Consider the following 24,334-nt stretch of genomic DNA (forward strand, 5'->3'; position numbering starts at 1 on the left):
AAATATTTTAATTTAATTAAAAATGATTGTTTGTAAACAACTTGAAATTTTTTTAAATACTAAAGATTTACATGGAGCGATTTATTAAAGTAAAGTTTAACTAATAATCCGTGTACGAAAGAAAACTTTACTTTTTATATATTCAGAATGTATAATTTAAGAGTGACGCAGTATTTTTAAAAAGGTTCAAATTTGATTTTTTGTGAATTTATTAAAAAAATGGAAAATTTGCATAGTTTTTGGCTGTTTTTAACGTTATTAAAACAAATAAAAATTTTTTACTTTTTTTTTTTGAAAAAATATTTTACATTTCTTAAGTGGATTTGTGAGATTTTGAATTTATAAAAGATGTTATAAATAGTCATTTTTAATTCTGGTCAGAATATTTATTTCAGCCAGAATTAGACGTTTAAAGAATTTTGCTAAAAAAGTTGAATGATCCGCTAAATATTCAATGTTAGCCCGAATTATGTTTACCCGTTTAATTTTAATCTAACTGATGTAACATCTAAGCCCGTGATAAGTCACGTTGCCACCTTAGATATTAACAAAATAACTCTTTATTAATAATATAAATAAATACAATAATATGCTAATGTTAAATAATAAATAAATAAATTATATAATGATTCCATTTTCTTAAATTCGTAACTCTAAAATTGTAACTTGTTTTTGGGGAGGTCACACTATCTTCCCTTTTTATATTTGTTTATGTTTCACCAAATTCATAACTTGATTTCATGGATTTTAACTTCAAAATTTCATTGAGATTATCTTTATAAAATCTAACCTATCCATAAGATATAATTCACTTTGATCCATAATGATCGTCATTGCCTCCTTAATTATAATTTATAATAATTCTAGCATTAACGTAATAATCTACAAATTAATCACCTGATATTTCAAATCATTTGACCTTAATGATCTAACGTCATTTACGGATATTAATTATCCTTAAATCACATGATTTATAGTTTAACGTCATTTCGGACCAATAATTATCCCTGACTCACATGATATTAGTTTAAGGTCATTCCGGACCAATAATTAACAATACAATTTTAAACTAAAAATTTATACACTAAGATTAAATATAATACTGCGCCCTCCAATTAATAAATTTACTATGTACACTCCCCGGTAAAAAGTATCCAACCACCCTAAAAATTAAAAAATCTTAAAAAATTCAGTTGGCCCAACAATAAATTTATATTTATTTTAAAAGTTTGAGACATGAGACACTTTTTAAAAGTGTTTTTTTAGCTTAATTATTAGTAAAAATTGGCGGACATTTTTAATTCTAAAAATGGCAAAATTCTTAACTTTTTAACTAGAGCAGTTACGGCCAAATGAATTCCAGAAATCAATTCTTTGACTAAAAAATAGCTTATGTTTAAAAAATCAGAAAGATTGGACTGGTAGTTGCCGAAAAATCCACCACTGAAGATCATAATTTTTATACTAAAATTTGGCAAAAATGGTAATTTTACCGTTTTTACATATAAAAATTATGATCTTCAGTGGTGGATTTTTCGGCAACTACTAGTCCAATCTTTCTGATTTTTTAAACATAAGCTATTTTTTAGTCAAAGAATTGATTTCTGGAATTCATTTGGCCATAACTGCTCTAGTTAAAAAGTTAAGAATTTTGCCATTTTTAGAATTAAAAATGTCCGCCAATTTTTACTAATAATTAAGCTAAAAAAACACTTTTAAAAAGTGTCTCATGTCTCAAACTTTTAAAATAAATATAAATTTATTGTTGGGCCCACTGAATTTTTTAAGATTTTTTAATTTTTAGGGTGGTCGGATACTTTTTATCGGGGAGTGTATATTACGGCATTACACTTAGTGCTTCGACCCGGATGAAAACCGTCATCCGGATTACACAAAAAAAAAATCCGGATTATATCCGGATTGACCCGGATTTTGAATCTGGATCAGATAATCCGGATAGAAACCGGAAACCGGATTGGATTTACAAATGATCGGCAATAATTCTGGCCAGAATTCATAACACCGGCCAGAATTACAAATTGTGTAACATTAAATTTTCATGCCAGCCGATAAAAAATTTTTTGCCCGGTGGCTAAACTATTTTCCCGGTGTCACGTGATGTTAATTTCGGCCAGAATTACAAATTTGGCCAAAATTATCCAAGACCACGAAATTTACATAATTCCAATTTCATTAAATACTTTTCTTTAAAACAATTTCATATTATTTCAGCATTGTCTCAGACTATTGTTTAACATTTCTTTGTAAATTAACTAATTATGAAATTTTAAACAAGATATTTTTATATACAGCTAAAGATTACTATAAATAGATGTGTTGGGTTAGTAAGGCAATTTTTTAAGGATTTGTTTCTTCTTTCAAAAATTAAAGAATCATTTGAATCAAATTACATAACACTAGTTTTAATTTTTAAAAAAAGTTGTTATAATTATATAAATTTATAATATTGAACAATTTTTCATTTTAAAACAATAATTATTATTTTGTTGTAACAAAAATAATATAAAGTTTTTTTTCTTTTGAACGTTTGAATGTGAAATCTAAAATTATTTGTTATTTGTTAATGTATAAATTTAAATAAACAAATCTGATACAAACTTCAATAAATAAATTATAATTGAAAAATCTTCTTAAACTTACTGTATTAAAAAGTTTAATAACAAATATAAATTTAATAAATTTTAATAAAAAAATTGGTATTAGGCGCAAAAAATAATTAGCCATAATATCATTTAGATATAGATCTTTATGGATCAGCAAAATTATTATTAATAAAAAAAAAAATAATAAAAATTTCATCCGGATTCCAGGTCAAACCGGATATTTTTCATCCGGTTTATAATCCGGATGAAAACCGTGAAAATCCGGATATCCGAAAAAAAAAAAATCTGGATCAATCCGGATTGATCCGGATACGGGTCGAGGCACTAATTACACTGACAATCATTCATTTAACGGTTAATACGGTAACCGGTTAAGGATCTTTTTTGGCCGATCCCAAATTTAGTATGGTGAATGATTGGTTAATGATATCATATTTAAAAATACTAACAGACTAACACCAATTTATTTCATGAACAAGCCAATAAAAAAACACAATGACTTATTTTAGTATAAATATGGACATAAAAGAATAAATAATTACTGCGTTTAATCGGCACTTGTACAATTAACAATTATTATACTTTCAAGACGCCGTTCTTAATCATAGTGACGCTAATTATTGTTCAACCAAAGGCTAGTGCAATAATATAAGAGAGTCAGCGAAAGTAATAGGCAGCATAACGAAATTTTGGTCTTAAAAAATTTTACATTTACCATTTATTATTATTTGGCACAGCAAAAAATACCAAAAAAAGTTTTCATACTTTTTAATGAATCCTTTTTAATATTAAAAGCAAATTTTCAATGATTAAAAAAGAAATTGATTGCGTAAATATACTTACTTATTTTAGCTAGAAAAAGTACTTTTTTTATCTCAACTCTGTCCCAAATCCCAACCTCAAATCCAACCTAAACCTTGAACAAATTGAGATTTGGGAAAAGGTTAGCAGGCTGATCATTTTGGCTTGAGTTAAGAATTTAAGATCACTAGATTAAGTAATAATTTGTAAGGTGTTTGTTTACCGGTTCCACGGTTCCAAACTTTAACTTTAATTGTAATTTGAAAGCTTTGAATAAATTCAAAAAAGCGAATCAATAAATAAAATGAATGACTAAAAATGTAAATTATTTATTTGATATTTTCCTTATAAATATAGAGTTTTTTTTTTTACGGTAGTAAAATTTTTTTCTTCAAGTTTTCTTAGTTTTCTTTTAAAAGATTTTTTTTTATATTTTGGTACAATAAAGAGAATATATGGATTATATGGATGATCCAGAACTCGGAAACCTTACATTCGGAGATTATGTGGCCATTAGCCCAGAAGGTTCGATAGTGGCAACGTTCACCCAAGAGACCCGACGTAAGTTATAATTTATGTATGGTAACTAGTTTTCTATTAAAATAATAAAAAAAAAATGTTGAGCTTTCCCTAACTTTTCTTTCAGATGACTATTCCATAACAATTAAAGAATTGGCGACAAGCAAAGAAAAAAGAATAACTTTTAATTTGGAACGTGACGATAAAACCATTGGATGGTCTTTAGCTGTTTCAGATATCATTAATAATAATGAAATTGGCGTAGTTGCAATATCTTGTATTACTGAAAAAGATATGAAACCAAAAAGAGATGAGGAAATTAATAAATATCAAATATTATTAAAAATAATTATCAATCAGATAAATATGTTTTCTTATTTTTTTGGTAATATAAAAAAAGGACTAAGAAGGAATATTAAAAATTTTTTCTTTATCATTTATCCTCTACTTTTCTTTTTTTACTTAATACTACGTTTTCTCAGTTTTGTGGTTTTGCTTACTTACCCGAACTTCTTTTTTAATTTTTATCCATTCATCTTTTATTTCTTTTCTTCTTCCTATATTGATAAAGATTATGATAAACAATTTCGACTATCCCAGGTTCCTAGCGAGGGGATGACAATGCTTTTCAAATTTTCATTTAACAATAATAACAATTATAATGACACTAATAATAATACAAATAGTGACGCTAATAGAAATGATAATGATAATACCGTGAAAAATTTTGGTGGGGTTGTTTGTTTTTTAAAAAATTCTTCGAATAGTGCAACACTTGTCTGTACGAATTGTATAAAAATACAAAAGAAAGAGATTAAATTAAATGAATTAAACGAATTAGACGTACGCGAAAAGGGTGGATATATATTACCTGAAAATTTATTTAAAGAATTGGAAAAATATGATGATTCGAGAGGAGATTTGAGCAATCGGAATAATTGGAAATATCTTTTAAAATCTAGATTTCAGGAATTTTTAATGGTTGACACAAGCGATTACCAACAAATACAAAGTATTGAAATATACAATATTGATACTTCACAGTTAGTGAATGTTTTTCACAGAAATCGAGGAGAAAAAGATTATATAATTTCAAAAAACAATGAACCCGGAATTTTTGCAATATCAACTGATTCAAAATTATTTGCTTATTCTTATGGAGACGACAACATTACAATTTATTTGATGGAAAGTGGTCTTGAGGTTGTTTCGAAAAAATTTGATAATATTCATAAAATTAAATTTTTAGAATTTATTGAGAAAGATGAAAAATTGTTTATTATTGAAAAAGACAAAAAAAAAGGTGTAAAATTTCATATTTAGCTTATATCAGGATGTTTAAATGATTATTTTCCTATTTCTAGTATTCCAATAAGACATAATGATAGAAATTATCATACTTTGACTAAAGCAAATGGAAAAATAGTTTTTCTTAATCATAATAATCAAGCTGAAATTCTACCAAAAACAATTATAGAAAGATCCACCTTTGGAGAAAATGATGTGACCGATGAATACGAGTATAATTCACATGATCTAGAACCATGGAATAATAATACAGAGACTATTACACCTATTCGTGGTAGATTTCTTAATATAAATGACAGAAAATTTCTTCTTATAATTGGTCAAAATAGTATTCAAGTATGGAAGTCAAATTCCCAAAATTTTAAAGATTTTGAAGATTTTAAAAATTTTGAAAATTCGAATCTTGTTTACATATTAATACATGATAATCCAACTAAATTTCAAATAGATGATGACATGACTACTGTTATAACTAATGCATGTAAATCACTTGCCTATCTATATAACCGTACAAAAACTAGTATTAACTCTAAGGAAAAATGTGAAAAATTTGTCAGTGGAATCATAACCATTATTAAGGACTTTATCGAAGAATATCCTGATAATTGGAAACTTATGGAAGTTCAATATCCTTTAATGGCATATCTAATTTATTCACGTTCATTTTCTTTAATAAAATACATTCTGTTTGGAGTTGAGTCTAAAAAGAAAAATACTGGTTTGTTACACAGACCACAAAATAAATATGGTTCTTACCCATGTTACGATAATTTTATGTACGATTTAGATACGTACTTAAAATCAGCTAAAGTTTTAGATAAGGACTTAAAATCAGCTAATGATTTAGACTTAGCTTTGAAATTTTGCCAAGGTTGGCGTTTTCTTATTTATTATTTATCATTAGCGTATTTTGATCCTAACATTTATTATCTATAGACCAAGATGCTGTTATGTTGGCATATCTATTAGAATATTATTCTGAGAATTCCATGGATCATATTGGTTGGATGATTAATGTTACAAAAATTCTTCCAGAATTATCTAAACATGATTATGGTATATATTTGTTATATAATAATTTTAATTATCCAATTAATTACAATTATTTTTATTAATATAAATTTTCATTGTATTAGCAAATTATATGGATTTATTACTTTATAAACCTTGTTTTGGAGAAATGAAATTCAATTTTCCAAATAAAACATTTAATTCGCTATCGGTTAGCCAAGATACATTAAAAGTATATATACCACTTACTCAGCTTATCTCAACAGATCATTTGACTATTTTGAAATGCATGAAGTACAAAAAAATAAGGTAAAGATCATTTTAACTAGTATTTAAACCGATTCATTATTTTAAATTTATTATTGGCATTTTCATAATATAGATACGATAAATTACCCGACATTTGTATGATTCCACTACCAAATTTTACAACTTATGATACAAAAATAAAAGATGAAACTGTTCAAGTAGGAGTACTTAGAACATTAACTGGAATTTTGCTCGGATTGAGAAATATAATATTTCCACATTTTTATAAGAATAAAGATTTTAGCCCATATCTCCAAGTAGAAAAAAATATTGATACATTTTTTAGCATTCCGGCCATGGAAGCAGTTATAAATTCAAGATGGAGTCAAACAAAACAATATTTGTTGATATCTTTAATTTATTACATTATATTTTTAGTTTTATTTTCTGTTCTTTCTTGGCTTTATTTAAATAATGATATTAATGATAAAAATAAGTACTATTTTTTAATTATGATCCTAATATTTTATTATTCTGGAATATATTTATTATTAGTTGAAATTATACAAATGATAAAGTATAAAGGCAAATATTTTACATTATTTAATATATTTGACCTATGTAGTGTCATTTTAGGTATGATTATATTTTCTATAATTTTGGCAAATTCATTCAGTAGTAAAATTAACGGGCTCAATTATGAATGGATGATTTTCGCAACATCAGTAACTGCCTTTTTACTTTGGATTGAAATGGTATGTTTAATGTATTCAATTATCATATACGAATTTTTAAATTGATTTTATATATTAATTTATTATTTTCTTTACTTTCTAAAGCTTTTAAGGTCAAGATTATTTTCAGAGATAGCAATAAATATATATATTTTTGGAAATATTTTAGGAAAAATTTTACCATTTTTTGCATTTATGCTTATTTTAATTATGGGAGTTGGGCATTCAATGTAACTAGTGATCTTTTCTTTCTTTTTTTTTTTATTATAATTTTATGAGATTAATTTTTATATATATTTATAAATTAGGTTTATTCTTTTTGGATTTTCATCACTTGTTGATTCACAACGGTCAAACTCGAGTTTTACATTAAAAAACGGAACTGATAATTTTACTTTAACAGAAGAGACCCCTAATAACCCTTTCGATACACCATTAGATGCTATACTTTCAGCATACAATTGGGATTCAACTAATTTACTTCCTTATAAATATTGGGCATTGCAATTATTAGCATTCATAGCGAGTGTTGTTATAGTACTTATATTATTAAACATGATTATTGCATTAATGAAGTAAGTAATTTATTTATTAAATATTGTAATATTGTATGTATTTTATTTATAAATTATTATTTATTCTTTAAAATTTATTTAGTGACACATTTAATAAGGCTAAAGAAGATGGTAAACTTGGATTATTAATATTTAGATCAGAACTTATTAATGATTATGAAAGACTTAACGTTGATAATCCTTTCTTTGGCGAATCATTAAATGATAATTTACAATCCCCATATATTTGTTTCCGTCAAGATCCTGACTTAATGAAAAGATGGAAGAAAAAATCTAGAGAGCTTAAAACGAAAAAATTATATTCATGGTTTAATGAAAGTGCTGATAAAGAAAAGATAACTTTTGACATTAACCTTTGGTATGAGGCACTTATTTCTGGTAATGAAGATTAAGGATATTTGTATCTATAGCTTCTAGTTCATCAGCTATGACACACTAGTTATTTATTGTATTTAGAATTTTATTTGTATATTTTGTTAATGTATTTTTTATATGATTTTTTTCAATAAATTTTACTCTAACTACTATATGATATCCAATGAGTAAATAAGTTCATTAACATTATTTTCTTTTGAGAATATTAGAATCCGCCAATATGACACGGTAAATATTGTTTTCTAATCTTATTGTTTCTAAGTCCAAAACTTGGTCTGAAGCCTTGTGGTTGTATCATTCTCTTCTATGATGTTGGATATCTGATACACGTGCATGGGATCATTTATTATGTATTGATTATTTGATGCATTTGCATTTTTATCATGTTTGTTGGTAGAGATACAATTTACTTCTAATCTGTCATTGTCTTGAATTACGATTTATTTATTGTGAATATTTGGCTTAGGAGACTTTGGAAATCGAGTTGTTATTTGATAGTCAGCAAACAAAGTTTAATTGTGCTGATTTTTTAGAGTTCATTCCTAGAATTTTACGCCATAGTTTGTGGAAATTGACATTTAATTGCCCATTATCATAGAAATCGCCAATTGAATTTCTTTGTGTTTCATTATAAATACGAGTCCAAAGAAAAAGAAAGATCTTGGAAAGTATGTCTAATTTTTGGTTGATATCGTTTAGGTAAATGATTTTAATTGTCAATCGGTATAAAATGATAGTCAAAATTGAATGATGATTTCCTCACAAAATTACGAAATTTGTCAATTTCTAGCCGAAACTACTTGAAATTTTTACTGAAAAAACCTAAATATTTGGGTTTTATCATCTAAATATTTTAACATTACTTTCTTAAAGTTTCATAAATAGTTTCTAAACATAGTCAATTAGTCAAAATATCGATGACATTTTTTGTTTAACGAAAGTATTGTAAATTAACTAACACATATTCACCTTTAAAAAATATGATAATATATATTTAAAAAAAGTAAATCAAAAAACATGAAAATTTTCGCACATTCGGATTAATGGCTTTTCACTTTAATGCGATCAGCCTGTTGTGTAACCACACTCTGATTTTCACGAACGCTTCTAATAAAACATTTTTTGCTATGTCCATTCCTTTATGATTACTCACGTTTTCATAAAATTTTTACTGTAAACTATACACCTAAAAAGTTATTAATATGATAGCTACCAAGCAAGAGTTGGTAATTAAGCTATGTAGTTTTACAGATTTCCACTTTTATACTGGTCACCCTATCTAGTTGACAAGTTATCTAAATTTAACTAATCATTATCATCCATAGGTTAACAGAATAATAGTAGTAATTATAAACAAGTAAACGTTAAATATGATGGGAGCTTTAATAGCCTATTCAAAATAGATTCTGCCCTTCACTTCAGCAGTAGTTAAATATAGCCTATCTTTTCTTCTTGTTATCATAGTTGCATTGTTATCGTTTTCTTTGCCAGTTACAGAAATAATTGTGTCCCCCATTTTGATCACCCAATCGATGGGTCTCTTTCCATGACTTCCGGAGACTTCATACTAAGGATAAACTTTTACAGTGCAATCGAAGATGGACGCCACATCATGTATAATCGCAGAAATAAATTCACGTATTTACGCTAGTGATGGGTGGAGAAGCCTTATGCATTCTTAAAAACTCCTCAATCACACTGTTCCTAATCTCTTCCGGAGTTACTAAATTTCCAATCTCAATACATGGTAATTGATCATAGCTATCAGCCTTCAAACCGAAAGAAACTTCATCTTTGGGAGAGTATACAAAGAGAAAGGTTGTTGCGCCATAAAAAAAATAAATTAACTGATCAGACATTTTGTGTAATCGACACGTGAATATCCTAAATATATTGATAGTACTTACACGTGTCCGCAACTATTTCCAGCACCTTGGGGTTATCAGTCCAGATAATGCTCAATAAATCCTCGTCAGCAGAAATTGAGGAATTTTACGCGCACTTTGGGAACTTGAACTTACCTGTTTAATTTTACGCATTTTACCTGTTGAAATTTTTCTCTTCAAGATCAGAACTGCCTATTACGATATAGTGTTTCGATCTGGATAAAACTGTTATCCGGATAAAATAATTATTTTATCTGGATGAAATAGTTATTAAAATAAAATTTGGGTTAAAACTTATTATTTTAAATTTCGCACAATAATCACATTCGTAGCATCAAGTGCTTTCAAACAAGCTATCATAGAGTTCTGACCATTAGTCCCCGAAATACTTTAAATTATCTGGAACTTACAATTCGGATATAACCGCGGATAATTGGATAAAATCTGGATAAACCAGTGGATCGAAGATATGCTCATTTCTGTCCCATTCATATATTCTCAAAGCATCTTCTTAAAACCTTCCAACGTCACCATTTCTCGGGTTACTGTCCATTGAAATTTACATAAAATTACACTCTTACGCCTATACGTTGCGGTGCAGTGAACTTCTTCTCAACAGGATGTTGTACGATGATATGCATGTGCTCGTCCGCTGGTTGGGAAGGAAAGTGTTTGTTAGTTTTCGAAAGAGGAAGCAGTTCCACCTCACCAAACTCGTCCTTAATATAAACGTTAATTTTTGTGTCGACAGAGATTATTAATTTATTGTTTTCTTCTTCGAGGGAAATGTTGACCTCCCATAACTTCAGGGACGCTGTCAAGGAAAAAATTGACGATAATATTAAGGCAAAAGATCTTAAGAAACTAAATAGCTTCGTTGTATCTATTTCAACTGCGAAAGCATTTTCATAAGGGTTTTCACCTACGACTGACAAAGCAACTGAGAGTGATAGTTGACTTGGCGCTTCTATAGGAATATTTGTCTCAGATAAAAATAATGTTACGTTCCAAAGTGAGAAATGTTCCACAATTATATTTTTATCCAACTTGGCAATAACTTCATCATACTGATCGGATTTAAGTTCCTCCACATCACATGACTCCAATCGTGAAGAATCTTCACGGTTTTCAAGATTACATGCTAATTTGGATGCATTAACTTGCAGTTGCTTTGATAAGACGCAAGATGCTGATCTTATGTTCTCAGAACTGGCCACATAAGATTGTGATAATTCTTGCTCGTCTTGCTCAGAAATTTTAGTCACATTCTGAGAAATTACGAGTGCCTCTTGATCTCTCTGCTTCTTTTCCCGCCTCCTCTCTCTAATCTCATTGCTAATGCTTTTCTTATACGCCTCATCCAAGAAATCGACCATTTTCTCATCGTTACCATCAAGGTCACTAGGTACTCGTCCTACTTCATTACTGAGTTGGTCTATCACAGAATCGGGTACATCAACAGTTGGTACCATCACCACTGGTATCGCTTCTTCACCGTTTTGTGTCTGACCAAATGACAACGCCATCCCATCCACTGCTGAACTCTGTTCTAATAATGCAAGTCTAGCCTCAAGCTCTCCGACTCTAGACTTGAGTTCAGCATTCTCAGAATCACGCCTTGCATTCTCTTCAATAATTTGCCTCAGCTTCGCGTTCTCAGCCTCAACCTTAGTAACTTCTCTCTAAGTTCAGGAATCTCAGCATTCTCTTTCCTAAGTTTGGCGATCTCAGCTAGGAGCTTGGCATTTAATTCTCTCAATGAATCAGTGGATTGCATGTTCGATAATAATTTTTTATATAAGATGGAATAATTCAAAAGTTCGTTAGCATAGATACGAGGTAATATCCTTATCGGAATTACTGATTTATTGATGTAAAAAATAAATTACAAGATTCGTAATACATAAACTTGTTTTACAAAGCGAAATAAAACCTCTATACTAAATGCCTGCCAGTGTTTCGTTCAGCTATCTACATACGCTATCTACATACTAACACAATATCCTAACATTAACTCTAATTTTATTTATTCCAACGTCGATATTCTGGATAGAATAAAATGGTCGTCAATTATGCATAAAATACGCGAAGTCAGAAATAAATTAGCAATATTAAAACTCACCAAAAGTTTATGTTCTCTGTCTAATAAGGTCCTCGAAAGTTCTGAACAAAAAATTAGATATTGACTTTGCAAGCTCTGAGTCGCTTCCTTGTAAATGCACATTGCACAGTCATAACCGAAATATTCATATCTTATATTGCGTAGTCTTGTCCGGAACATTAGTTTCGCCGATCAGGAATTATTTTGATTGGCACTCTCATGTGACATTGTGACATGTGGCTGATTTTTGATTAATAAATTTTTTTCGTAATTTTGTATTTGATCCTTGACACATCGCTGACTCAATTCGCAGTCACAGTTCGTAGCAATTAGTCAACAACTTTTTATGGAAACATATATATATATGAAATATAATCAAGATGTCAAGCTATTCTTCGCTATCTCGAGTACTTTTGCCGTTCCGGGTACAAACTAAATTTGAGGAAAATTCCCTATCTGCCAGTTCAACAAAAAGGTCTTTATTTTATACTACTGGACTATTAATTTTTTTGACCTTGTTTTAACTCTCAATTTCCGCGTTTGCAGATATATGGCCGACATTACGTTATATTGTTACCTTCTAGATACTCCTATTGATAGTGCCATTCCGGTTGACATTGGCGAAACGACCCGCGTTGAAGGAGTTGATGTCCCTATTAAAAAGTTCTCCTTTGGACATCTCAAGAAACAAATATGGCCCAACAACAATGAAGCTAATAAACTGAGGCTATGGAAGTTCGAAACCCCTTTCAAAAAAGATAATGAGCAGTTAATAACACTTAACGAGAATTTTCGTAATGATGCATACCTTGATTACTTGGTGAAGATTTGAGCCCAGGTGAATTGATTAGAACGATTTTTCCGGTTGGTTATGTATTTCCACCTAATCACATCCATATCGTCGTACAACCGCCCCAGCCCGCCACCACTGGTAAGTGTCTCCCAATGGTTTACCTCTCGAACAAGAAATTCGCGTTATCTCATCGAGTTTGATCTAATGTCATTTTTTTTCCGCGTTAAAGCAGGTGTTTCGCGAGGCATTACACAAGGTACAGCATCTTTTTTCGTAACCCGTTAAATGATTTGCTTGTTAATAATATTCATTTTTTTACCATCAGTGATACCGCCCGAACCTGATGTTATTTTCAAAAAATTTCTTGAAAGTAAACACGGCCAGTTCCTCGAAACATACATAAGAAATAATGATGCATTGCCATCATACAGCCCACCAATAGATCTTAAAACAACTGTACCTGCTTCCTCTAAAGGTGATCGTCCTTCATTATTACTCCACAATCTCTCTGGAGATAATAGCATAACAATTAATCCAATTACTCAAGTTACAACTATTCAGACTGCAATGAGAAAAGCAAAGAACAACCTGCTAGTTCTGTTGGGTACATCTGGATGCGGAAAGACACGAACATGCTACGAGTTGCTTTGTGAAAACTGGGGATTATATTTTGTAGGTGCACGCAAGGGAAATGGAGGTTCGGGTGATATTGAGGAAATTGAAAATTACCTTTGGAAAAATAGTAAAATAACAGAAAATTTTGAAGATAATCGCCGACATGCAGATCATGTTGTTCGTTGTTTAGTTCTTTCTCGATTGCTTATATTAGATGAGTGTATCAAATCATCATCAACATTTAATCCACAACGCTGGCTCCTGTTACAGACCTGTCAGAAAATATTCGGATCCCTTTATAATTATGCTGATTATTTATTTAAAGTACTTACATTTATGCTCACCGATTGTACACAAGTCTCCTTAGAAATCATTGATACCATATACGATAAAATAAGTGGATCTAGTATCTTTCCCATAATTTTTGATGAAACACAGTCACTCCAAATGGTACTTAATGGAAAGTTTCGATCACGATATGATCCTAATGAGAAACGCTCACTCATTTCTCCAGTTATTCAAACATTTAAGAGACCAACACCGTTATTTTCTGGTCATTGTGCCGTTGCATGTGGTACTGGACTGGGTCTTCTTTCACTTGGGGAAACTCTTGGAAGTTTAGGAATTGCGAAGCCAGACCTTGACATAGATAAATTCACAGGCTTTGGAAGGTGGCGGGACATTGCACATGTAAAGGAATACGTTAGTCGTCAAATAGTACTAACAGATAACGAATATGATCGAATTTATAAACTCTTCCGCGGCCGATTTCGCCCGATTATCACAATTGTGGAAGATGTTATAATGGGTTTATCGATTAATGATGCTATCGATGGACTTTGGGAAACACTAACACATAGTAAAAACGGCGAGCAATCATTATATAAAAAATTGCACGGCATTATTGAGAGGTCACGACCTAATCATTTGCTATCAAATAATGTTCTTGATTTATATAAGAGTTTAACGCTCTCCTATTATTATTCTGGATCACCATATTTGTGTACTGATGAAAGTCAATTTAAAATAATTGAGTCGCAACAAAGCAGGATGGTACCACCAATTCGTAATGTAACCGTACATAGAGAATTAACGCCCATTACACGCACAGCCAAACCGTATAGGAGCAATGTACATAGGGAATTAACGCCCATTACACGCACAGCCAAACCGTATAGGAGCAATGTACATAGGGAATTAACGCCCATTACACGCACCACCGAACCGTATAGGAGCAATATACATAGGGAAGCGGTTTTGGATGTTTCCGGTCGGTAAAGCCACAGACTGCTTCTGAATTGCAACACATATGTAATGATGAAGACATGTTAAGAATTATAAGTGTGAATAAAGAAGCATTAAAACCTGCAGTTCCGGGAAAGGAGATTTTAGTTGCTTACATTGACGAACCATTTGCTCTCACTGCATCTTACAACTTTTTTAAAGACAACGATAGTCTACCAAAAGAGATTCTCAATACAATGACTAAAGTTAACAGTGCGAGTTCATGGGGATTTCTGTGGCAAACATACCTACCTGGGGAATTTGAAGGTTAGGGTTAGGGTTAGGGTTAGGCCAAGGTTGAGTATTATTGAATTTTATTCTTAACGAATGTTCGATGGGCAGAAAAATATAAGAGATATGCCGATATTTTCTGAAATTGTTGATTTACCTAAGTTCTGCAAAGGATCACCGAAGGTTGTCAAACCTTCTGATGTCAATGTACCACAAGTAGTAAACGCAACGACGGGTTATACTCTAGACAAATATTTTAATGTATCACCTGATCTACGTCCAGCTTTTTATTTCCCAGACGATCATTGTGGTCCGGACATTATTTTTTTCGTTGAATTTGAGGAGGTTACAGTTCCTGTTTTCATTCAGGTCAAGCTTCGTTATTCTGTTAAAACAATTGCGGGGGCTCTCAGTTCGATTGACCCAAGAATGTTTTACAGGGATAAAAATGGCGAAATTTTTCAAAAAGAAACAAATAAACCCATTGTTGATAAGGTAATACAACAATGCGAGAAAGGCTCTATTGCCTTATTGGTTGCCTATCCAGCCGATGTGCGCCAAGAATCGTTTGTAACAAACAATTATCCATATGGTCTAAGGGGTCGATTAAACCAGCAACAACTTATCGGCATTATTGATCACAAAAACGCATCGACTGTCTTTCAGGGAGATCATCTGTTGTTTCTAGATACGCTTAAAAACACCATAAAAAAAGAGGTAAAGAAAGTAAAAGAAAAAGTGGAGGAAATCGGAGAAAATAGTGGACTAAGAAAAAAACGAAAGCATTAGATTAACATTAAGTATGAAAAATACAATTTCGTCCTACAACTGATGACTTCGGAAATCGAAACAGGATAAATACATATCTTTTCCTTAAACTATCATAGTGTTTTGCACGCCTGCAACGTTTTTCTTTAAGAATGCGTAATCTATATTACAAGTCTTTACTCGTATATTAGTTGTAGTCATATTAATTTTGCATATATTATATTTTCGTGCCTTTATTATAAACATGGAATTTTATTATTTATACAATTTGTTAGTTTATTTTTTTAAGTGGTGATTCGTCTAAGAACCGGAGAAAATTTATGAGCTTTTGGGGAAGGGAATGTAGTAAATAAATTACATGATTCAGAGAGTAACGCCTGTCAGCAAATTTGCCAGGAACAAAGTTTTATTAATATATGTGAAAAGTAAATACAAAGATGGGATTTTGCCCGCGATTTCTATGCTACCTAAGAACCTATGTTAAATATATATTTTTCACTGACTTCAAAGATTTATTTCTCAGCTTTTCCACATCATAGGTGCAACCGTGAAGAATCTTCACGATCAAAAATCACGTGAGTATTCAGGTCACTAATATCTACCCGCCAGAAAATTTTTCACCCCACGTGACTTTGGCCGGCATTATGAGATTTGGCTGGAATTAAGAAATTAACCATGTGTCGAATAACGTGTGACGAATAGGATTTTAGACACCGAAAAAAATCCAAGTCCCCAGAATACTTATAAAAAATGAGAAAGTGGAGGGATATGACACGAAAAAATTTTCTGGCGATACTAATAAACGCATCCACCTGACCATATGACATTTCGTCACGTGTTGTACGTAAAAAATTTTTATTAATAAGTTCGGTAACGAATAAAAAATCACGTGCGCGTGAACAATTGTTCACGCCGATCACTTTTGCCAAGAAAAATTTTTTATTAATACATGCGAAAAATAAATACAAAGTTTCGGGACGTAGCCCGTGATACATGACGTCTATGCTAGTGTCCTATACAATTATTTTTTCTTGATTATCTCTTCTACACGGCGCTTCTTATTTGCAGGTTCTTCACTAGCTGATACCCTATCTTTTAACAAACCCACTATAACCCCTAAAATCCTCTTCACATTCTTGCGCAAGTCGGTTGAGTCCTTGAGTGCGTTTTCAGTCAGAGAGAGTCTTGCTCGTACAATAGATAGCCTCGGTGCTATGTAGAATGAAATACCAGTCCGTGGCTAAGAAATTGTGAGAGTTAGTGATGCAAAAGCGAAACAGAAACCTTCACTAGAGTCATTTTCTCACCTGTTGTGACGATACCATAGACATATTCATACTCCTCGAATGCTTCAACAGCCGTACGCTTTTTCTTGAGCGTATCTAAGTTCATCTATGTTTACAGATGAGGATTTGTTAGTATTTTCTGATAGAAGGATAGTCGAATGGAGGCTAGACATAAAAAAGGTATTGCTTACTTCGCACGAACTTCGACATTGCATAAGGTTCTGAGCCACTCCTTTCCCTGGCTGGTTTTGCTTTCCTTCGGTTATGCATATTATTTCTTCGAGCAAATCATCCAGTATTTTCTTGATCGCATAATCTACACGGCCGGAACTTTCTTCACCAGATACATTCATCTGAGGCAAGATTACCAATCCTCCGAGGATGCTGACAGCAGTATGAAGGATTGTAGAAATGTATTCGCAACGCATAGCCTCATTACTATCTACGACTGGCCCCATGTTTTTTATCCTACGAAGAATGTCATCAATGCAGAGCTTAAACTCTGGAGATTTTTCATCGATTGGGTGGGGGACTATAAATTCAGAATACGTGAGTTGCTATTCGTAACGAAAAAGGTTGGCATGTGCATAACTTACCTGGTGTGAACTGGGGGATGCTCGTTATACTACTACTCTTAATGCCGTATTTTTCTCCAAACTGCGGTATGAGGAAAACGCACGCTTCTTTTTCTCCTTACACTCCTTGGCGAAGTCCGCAAGATTTTTTGCAGGTCCAAATCCCAAACCTAAACCCTGGAACTCTTCCTTACTCGTCTTGAGGAAGGCACGGCCATTAACTTTTTCTTTGCGAATTATTTCTAAGTCATCGTCGTCAAGACCTAAGTCCTTTTCCCCACGCAAGAAATCTATAAGCTTGGCTGTGTCATATTTTTTTAATTTCGTCCGCCAACGAGACCGTCTCATTTCCAGCAACAGTAGTGGAGGTGGAAGCTGGAGTATAAGGTGTACTAGTTTCAGACATAGCGTTACGTTTTTATAGTGATAATAGGCTCGGACAAAAAAATAGTGTTACGTTCGGAGTGAGATAAAATTTGGGAAAGGGAATACTGGGTATTAATATAGGTTTTTATGTAGCACAGCATTGCATCATTACACATGACCCATTTCTCATGTACAGTACATTCGATAAAAATAATAATACTTTATTTATGAAATAAATCATTGCCGAACCCGGCCTACAATACATAAAATTTGTGACTATAGCGCTACATGATATAAGACAATTATTCTGAGCCTAAGAGGGGCTGAGCGACGACATGGAAATAGTCTGCTCGGGGTTCTTCATTAAAAAAATTGGAAATCAAATCCTGCGGTTGCATAGGCGCCTCACTGGGGTAAACTTGACGAATTTTTAGGCGAATATTATTAAATGGTGCCCCTAATCTGCTTTGAATTGTAGCTTCAAGTACGCCGACTGCTTGGCTCCTGCCAACTGTAACTACTTGCACGACTTGATCGCGTGGAAGAGCATGAAGTTGGCCACAAGGAACAATAAGACAATGAAGAAATATATTATCTTCGCCGGAAGACATCTTGATTCCTATTTACAAAGCCCATAGTGAGAAAAGACTCGCTCTTGCACTATACATACATACACAACTTCTAGCATATACATACCTTAAATTTTTGCGGGAAAGTTGGCTGAACTTCCACATATCCCTACATGCTTTATATCTTGCTGAGAAAAGATAGGGAGATAAAAATAGTGATTAGTATTGTTGTATGATGCCAAGAGTCCCTTGAAAGCACATGCAAATGGAATCTTCATACCTTTTCACATGGGGATCTACCGGAGAGACGCAAAGGTAGTTAGTTCTTGTAGATCTCGAAATTCCAAAGTCCTCAGCCTTTCATAACATATGTTTTTGCCGTCAGTATTTACTTTTAGAGTTGGTCCTGTGTTGCAACTAGACCTCCTTTCACATTTTCTCACATTTGTTCGGGAAAAAAATATAGGTACTGGTTAGTATTTTTTCTTTTTCGAATATATATGCAAAAATTAATATGTCGCACAAGACCTGACTGATGATCCACTTATTTTTCTGTCGCACAGGAGCGGCCCAGCAAATTCTTCCGAGCTGATGATCACCGCTCCGGACTAGTTGGATCGAACTCCCAGATATTCACTCAGCTCGGGATAATCGAACACGCCTACAATCCTATCCTGTCTTTTATTCTTGACAGTGATAAAGCTGGTTGCCCTATCATATGTGTGCTCATATTTGGCTGGATTGCATAGGGGCAAATATTGTGTGGGATTAGTAGTAAACTTACCCATTGTCTTGCGCCTGTTATTTCTTGATTTTTTAGCCATGCATGATAATTTATCCAATTCAATTAATCTATTCTTTTTCCGAACGAATATGAAAAATAAGGGACATTTTGTCTATATTACTTAACATTTTTTTCAAAATCTTCCAAGCTGAAGATTACCACTCAGGGTTGATGATTATTGTAGGATCGGACTAAAAAAATCCTGCCTCATTTTGGCAGGATCTCGAATAATATATTAATCACATAATTTTAGAAACCAGCTAACATTGAATCAATTTCTGCTATCTTTTAGGCTGAGGTACCAGGCTTGGTGTATTTTCAGAATCAGATATGGGCTCCTTCGATTCTGGATCACCTAAAGCGTAATTTTTCCCCGCATCAAGACGGTTAATTTTATGTCTTAATGCGATTTCTGAAAGATTGTTGAGATGTTGAGGGGTTGGATTTGGACCGGCATGAACCATCGAGGCGTGTTTAGCTCCTATTTTTCTTAGAAGCTCAGGGGTAATCTCATCTTTGTCCTGATTAGTTTTTAAACTCTTTATGAATTTGGCAAATGGCACATTATTACACTTTCCAGTTTCAGTATAAACTGGATCATGCAACTTCCCAGCCTTAATAGCGTCTTGAATCCAGGTAAGTAATTCCCTAGCACGTTCTGGATCCTTTTCCATAAAGAGTAAGCGCATAGGCATCAGTTTATCTCTCTGTTTGCGACATCTAGTGCAATACCAAGAATAACCAGCTTTATACCACGCTGGTAGATCTTCGGAATCTGGTTTGTAATTAATAATCTGGAGAGATGATACTTCAGCAGGCCTCATGCTCAGCATCACTATCACATTTGCGAGATCCTGCATAGAGGGAATTTTAGAAGTATCGATATTCTGGAGTCTCCTAAGTACTTTTTCAAAGGTAAAATATTCTGGGATTCTACCTTGATTAGCCAAGCGCTTCTCAATCCGCTCTTGCTGGATTTTGTTGGAAGCTGTCAGTAGTAGTCTTTGAATCTTTGGCATAGCAATCAATAAATTCACGATCGGCCCCGTACTCTGCTAAATACTTACGAAATCGTGATTGGTTTGAGCTAGAAGCAACCATTTCCTTATCATCAATTACTCCATCCTTATTTCCTTTTAGTCCCAAAGATAAAGTATTAATGAAAATATCCCACTTATCTTCACGCTTTTAGCGACTTCTTGGACCCTTTTCCTGACAGAATATATCTTATTTCTCTGATCTGGCACGAGAGCCCCTATCTGCTCTTTGCTAAATGCACTTCTTTTTTCAGTACCTCTCGCAAGGGTTTTCTTAACGTACTTACGGGCCTTCCAATCAGGAAGTAAAGCATCCAGTTCGGGAGCATATTTGCTTAATTGTTCTAGGGTGAAGTCGGCTGTCAAATTATGCTTTTCTAGGAACTGCTTTAAAACCAATACAAAGTTATTAGCTTTAGGTTTTCAGATCTTTGGGGTAGCCATTTTGGTAGCCATGTCAATAATAAGTAGATTAGTAGAATTTTTTTGGTATATGTACATTAAGAAAATCAAATCTTTAAAATAAAAAATAATTCACATTGTTACCAAAGGTAACCATGTGCCATATTTTTGAATATTTATCAGATCTATAATAAAAAATGAAGGGAAGTTTGACGTATATTAATCTTAATAATTTTTCCAAAAAGAAGTACTATGATCCTTGGTGGAAATACAGCTAATTCATAGGACTCCAAGAAGATCCCTTCTAATTTACCATCTTGGTTTGCCAATATATTAAAAAAGATGGGTCTATCTGCAGGAAAGATACTTGCGTGAGGCCGGGTGTGTCAGACACTATAAGTCTTCACCAAAAAAAATGTGCGCATTCTGTCATAGCCTGACCTATTCTAAGACTGACTTTTATACAATGCATGCCAGACCTGTTTATAAGAAAACTGGCTAGAAAGGCATGAAAAAAAATAAAGATGATTTAGCGCTTATTAATTGATTGTAACTATATCAAAAAGTTCTTGAATCGATTCTGGAAAAATAATATCATTATCTGTTTTTAGCCTATATCACAGGTCAAATGATGGTATATCTGTGAAGAATCATAAACCCGATTCTTCACTGATTCTTTATAGATTGTACTACTATAATAATCTGATGATCATTTCCAATTTTTTGCCTATTAATGTTTAGATTCTGGACAACATCGGTAAACTATTCTTTATAAATATCATTTTTAATTAGTGAAGAATCAGTTTACCAATCGGGTAAATATTATATAAATATCAAACCCGATAGTATCCTCTTTTATACATGATTTTCATTCAATATTTACAGTATTATTTATTTCAATTTACCAATATTAATACCAAAAATTGTTAATATAAAATATTATTATTATTTATTATATACAAGCCATTATAACAAGCAATATTAAGCTATACAAACAATAATATAATACAATACTATTCTTGTCCCATCTATTTACTCATTTTCGATATTTTCCTTCTCGCCAGAACCAATCATTGATTGATGATCATCATTGTTATTATATGATCGAGAGATTGTCCATTCCGGAGCATCTTCAGGTGGCTTAAAATTATCGCACCATTTTTTATCTTCATACCAACGGCGATGAAAAACTTTTACATGGCTTATTGCCAACGCTATCAGATAGACAAAGTAATTCACGAACCTATTGAATAAAAAAAAATCAATAATCAGTATCGATAAAATGATGAATTACGCAAACTCGAAGCAAATAAGCAATTTACTTATACGACCCGACCTCCAGGGTTTGTCATAAACATGAAGAATATGTTTATCTGTTGTTTTTTTATTTTTTGGTCAGATATTCATATTGACTTCTTTTTGGGCAAGTTCATCGTCAGTTTCAGACACTTCATTGCTATGGAATTCGCTTTCATTCATCAATAATTCACAATCGTCATTGAATTTGTCCTAAGATAAAGATGATGGTTTAAGCTTGCTAAGTAAATTATCTTTGGCATTAAACATGTAGATCAAACCTTTCTAGCGTCTTTCCTTTTTCTATCTGAAGTAAATGAATCGATTAGTGACAAGTTTTAACTTGCTAGACTAGTTTACCAAAGTACTTACATCGCCTCTACGAGAATTGATTCCTTTTCTTATTTTTCTGACTTTGCTTTTTCTGGATCAAGATTAATCCTCCAATTTTCATGATGGTGACGATGCAATTGTTGCAAAACCCATTTCAGTTCCGTGTCTTTGTATTGAAATCTTCCCTTCATAGCTTTATCAATCTCTTTCATTATATTTTTTGCAACATGTCGGGCAATATCAATCCATTTTTTAGTATGGTCCAGTTGCAACGTGTTATCAAGACCACTCAAGATCTGCACTACTTCATCCTTAATTCAAAAAAAGGTTAGTAATATTTAAGAAAAAAAAGAAATAGTAATTATAGTAAAAAATAACTTACATGAAAATTCTTACACAGGTAAAATAATGATTAATCAGGTACCATCCTAATTGGTATATATTTTTCCAATCAGATTAAATAGTTATCAATTGGATAAAGTTTCAAATCAGATATCAATCAGGATATAATCTGATTTATAAAATATAATTCAATAGGTATACCGATTAGTTTCAATTTATTAAATAGTAATATAATAAAATATTTATAGTAATTATATTAAAAATAAGACTATTTCTATTTATTGGCTAATTTTTTCGATTTTATTAATTTAATTAATCAATAAAAATTTGACTTTATTAAATCACACTACATAATGTTTTGATACAAAGATGTTATAATACATAAGGAAAGAACAAAAAAAAAATGCAATAAGGAAGAATAAAGTGAAAGATCAAGGGAGAATAAAGGGAAGAAAATAACGAAAAATGATAATAAAAGCGAAATACAATAAAAGGTGATGATGAAAAATGAAATATAATGAAAGTTGATGATAAAAAGCAAAATACAACGAAAGGTGATGATGAAAAGCAAAATAAAATGAAAGTTGATGACAAAAAACAAAATGCAACAAAAATTAGTTATTAAGAATGAAATATAACGAAAAGTGATGATGAAAAATGTGAAAATTGAGGATGAAAAGTGAAATACAATGAAAGGTGATGATGAAAAGCGAAATGTAATGAAATTTGATGATAAAAAATAAAAGATGACAAAAAAGAGATAGATAAACAATAAAGGGTGAAGGGAAATGAAAATGAATAAAAAAAAGTAATAAAATAAATGAAAAGGAATAAAGAAAATAACAGGTAAATGAAAAGAAACAAAGGAAAACGAAAATAAACAAAAAAAAAAAAATAATGAAACAAAGGGACACGAAAATAAATAAAAGGAAAAAATAAGTGAAAAAATAAAGGAAGAACCGAAATATCCACCCATAAAAAAAGAAAAAAAAGAACTGGTTAATATTGTCTTAAAGCAGTTAGCAAATAAATCTAAAATAACTGAATGAAAAAGACTCACCTTGAATTTCTGCTGAAATGAAAACTGAAAACAGTTGCACCTAAAAAAGAAAAGAACGAGTTACAAAAGAAAGGAAAATAGAAGTGAAAAAAAAAAGAAAAAAAAAAGAAGAAAAGACTTACCTATTTGAATTCCAAAGCTAAATTACAAAAAATTTCACATTTAAATTCCGATTATTTAAAATAGTAATTCTTACATTATTATTTTTCAATAAATAAAAAGATTCAAATAATTTTTTTTATTGTTCGATTAATTAATAATTAATAAAGTGTGATTATAAAAAATTATAAATGAAAATGCCTGTTAATTGGAATTACAGCCATAAATGTAACAGGATTCCTTTGACTTACTATAAATTTACTAGGTATAAATCGGCTATAAATATGATGAATTGGTATAATACTATCCCT

At 31.5% G+C, this 24,334-nt stretch overlaps 7 protein-coding genes across 7 annotated transcripts; 3 read left to right on the forward strand and 4 right to left on the reverse strand.

The window, feature by feature from the left end:
* Positions 1-3,880: 3,880 nt before the first annotated feature.
* Positions 3,881-8,213, forward strand: OCT59_023720 (uncharacterized protein; the record flags this gene model as incomplete). Its single annotated transcript, XM_066134908.1, has 11 exons — positions 3,881-3,986; positions 4,072-4,329; positions 4,516-5,147; positions 5,268-6,123; positions 6,189-6,308; positions 6,389-6,572; positions 6,646-7,008; positions 7,138-7,267; positions 7,352-7,476; positions 7,555-7,821; positions 7,904-8,213. 11 exons carry the CDS (start codon positions 3,881-3,883, stop codon positions 8,211-8,213), a joined length of 3,351 nt encoding a protein of 1,116 aa, XP_065990987.1.
* A 1,373-nt stretch (positions 8,214-9,586) lies between these two features.
* On the reverse strand, positions 9,587-12,363 carry OCT59_023721 (uncharacterized protein; the record flags this gene model as incomplete). The annotated part of the gene is made up of 2 exons (XM_066134909.1): positions 9,587-9,763; positions 12,205-12,363. 2 exons carry the CDS (start codon positions 12,361-12,363, stop codon positions 9,587-9,589), a joined length of 336 nt encoding a protein of 111 aa, XP_065990988.1.
* A 200-nt stretch (positions 12,364-12,563) lies between these two features.
* Positions 12,564-15,147, forward strand: OCT59_023722 (uncharacterized protein; the record flags this gene model as incomplete). Its single annotated transcript, XM_066134910.1, has 6 exons — positions 12,564-12,658; positions 12,730-12,951; positions 13,035-13,114; positions 13,206-13,232; positions 13,302-14,865; positions 14,934-15,147. 6 exons carry the CDS (start codon positions 12,564-12,566, stop codon positions 15,145-15,147), a joined length of 2,202 nt encoding a protein of 733 aa, XP_065990989.1.
* Positions 15,148-15,232: 85 nt separating this feature from the next.
* OCT59_023723 (uncharacterized protein) lies at positions 15,233-15,895 on the forward strand (the record flags this gene model as incomplete). The annotated part of the gene is made up of 1 exon (XM_025333527.2): positions 15,233-15,895. The coding sequence occupies one exon, from the start codon at positions 15,233-15,235 to the stop codon at positions 15,893-15,895; it is 663 nt and encodes a 220-aa protein (XP_025171649.2).
* Positions 15,896-18,232: 2,337 nt separating this feature from the next.
* OCT59_023724 (uncharacterized protein) lies at positions 18,233-18,722 on the reverse strand. The gene has a single exon (XM_066134911.1). The coding sequence runs from the start codon at positions 18,710-18,712 to the stop codon at positions 18,404-18,406; it is 309 nt and encodes a 102-aa protein (XP_065990990.1). The 5' UTR covers positions 18,713-18,722; the 3' UTR covers positions 18,233-18,403.
* Positions 18,723-18,848: 126 nt separating this feature from the next.
* OCT59_023725 (uncharacterized protein) lies at positions 18,849-21,209 on the reverse strand (the record flags this gene model as incomplete). The annotated part of the gene is made up of 7 exons (XM_066134912.1): positions 18,849-18,858; positions 18,951-19,027; positions 19,336-19,527; positions 19,757-20,442; positions 20,522-20,587; positions 20,749-20,878; positions 21,207-21,209. 7 exons carry the CDS (start codon positions 21,207-21,209, stop codon positions 18,849-18,851), a joined length of 1,164 nt encoding a protein of 387 aa, XP_065990991.1.
* A 716-nt stretch (positions 21,210-21,925) lies between these two features.
* Positions 21,926-22,949, reverse strand: OCT59_023726 (uncharacterized protein; the record flags this gene model as incomplete). Its single annotated transcript, XM_066134913.1, has 3 exons — positions 21,926-22,136; positions 22,604-22,833; positions 22,947-22,949. 3 exons carry the CDS (start codon positions 22,947-22,949, stop codon positions 21,926-21,928), a joined length of 444 nt encoding a protein of 147 aa, XP_065990992.1.
* Positions 22,950-24,334: the final 1,385 nt, after the last annotated feature.

Source organism: Rhizophagus irregularis, chromosome 4 (assembly GCF_026210795.1).
Source record: "Rhizophagus irregularis chromosome 4, complete sequence".
Taxonomy (NCBI): domain Eukaryota; kingdom Fungi; phylum Glomeromycota; class Glomeromycetes; order Glomerales; family Glomeraceae; genus Rhizophagus; species Rhizophagus irregularis.

What these genes read in the sequence shown, in the direction of transcription:
- OCT59_023724 (XM_066134911.1), bottom strand. Translation starts at nt 18,712, where the DNA reads ATGTCTTCCGGCGAAGATAATATATTTCTTCATTGTCTTATTGTTCCT.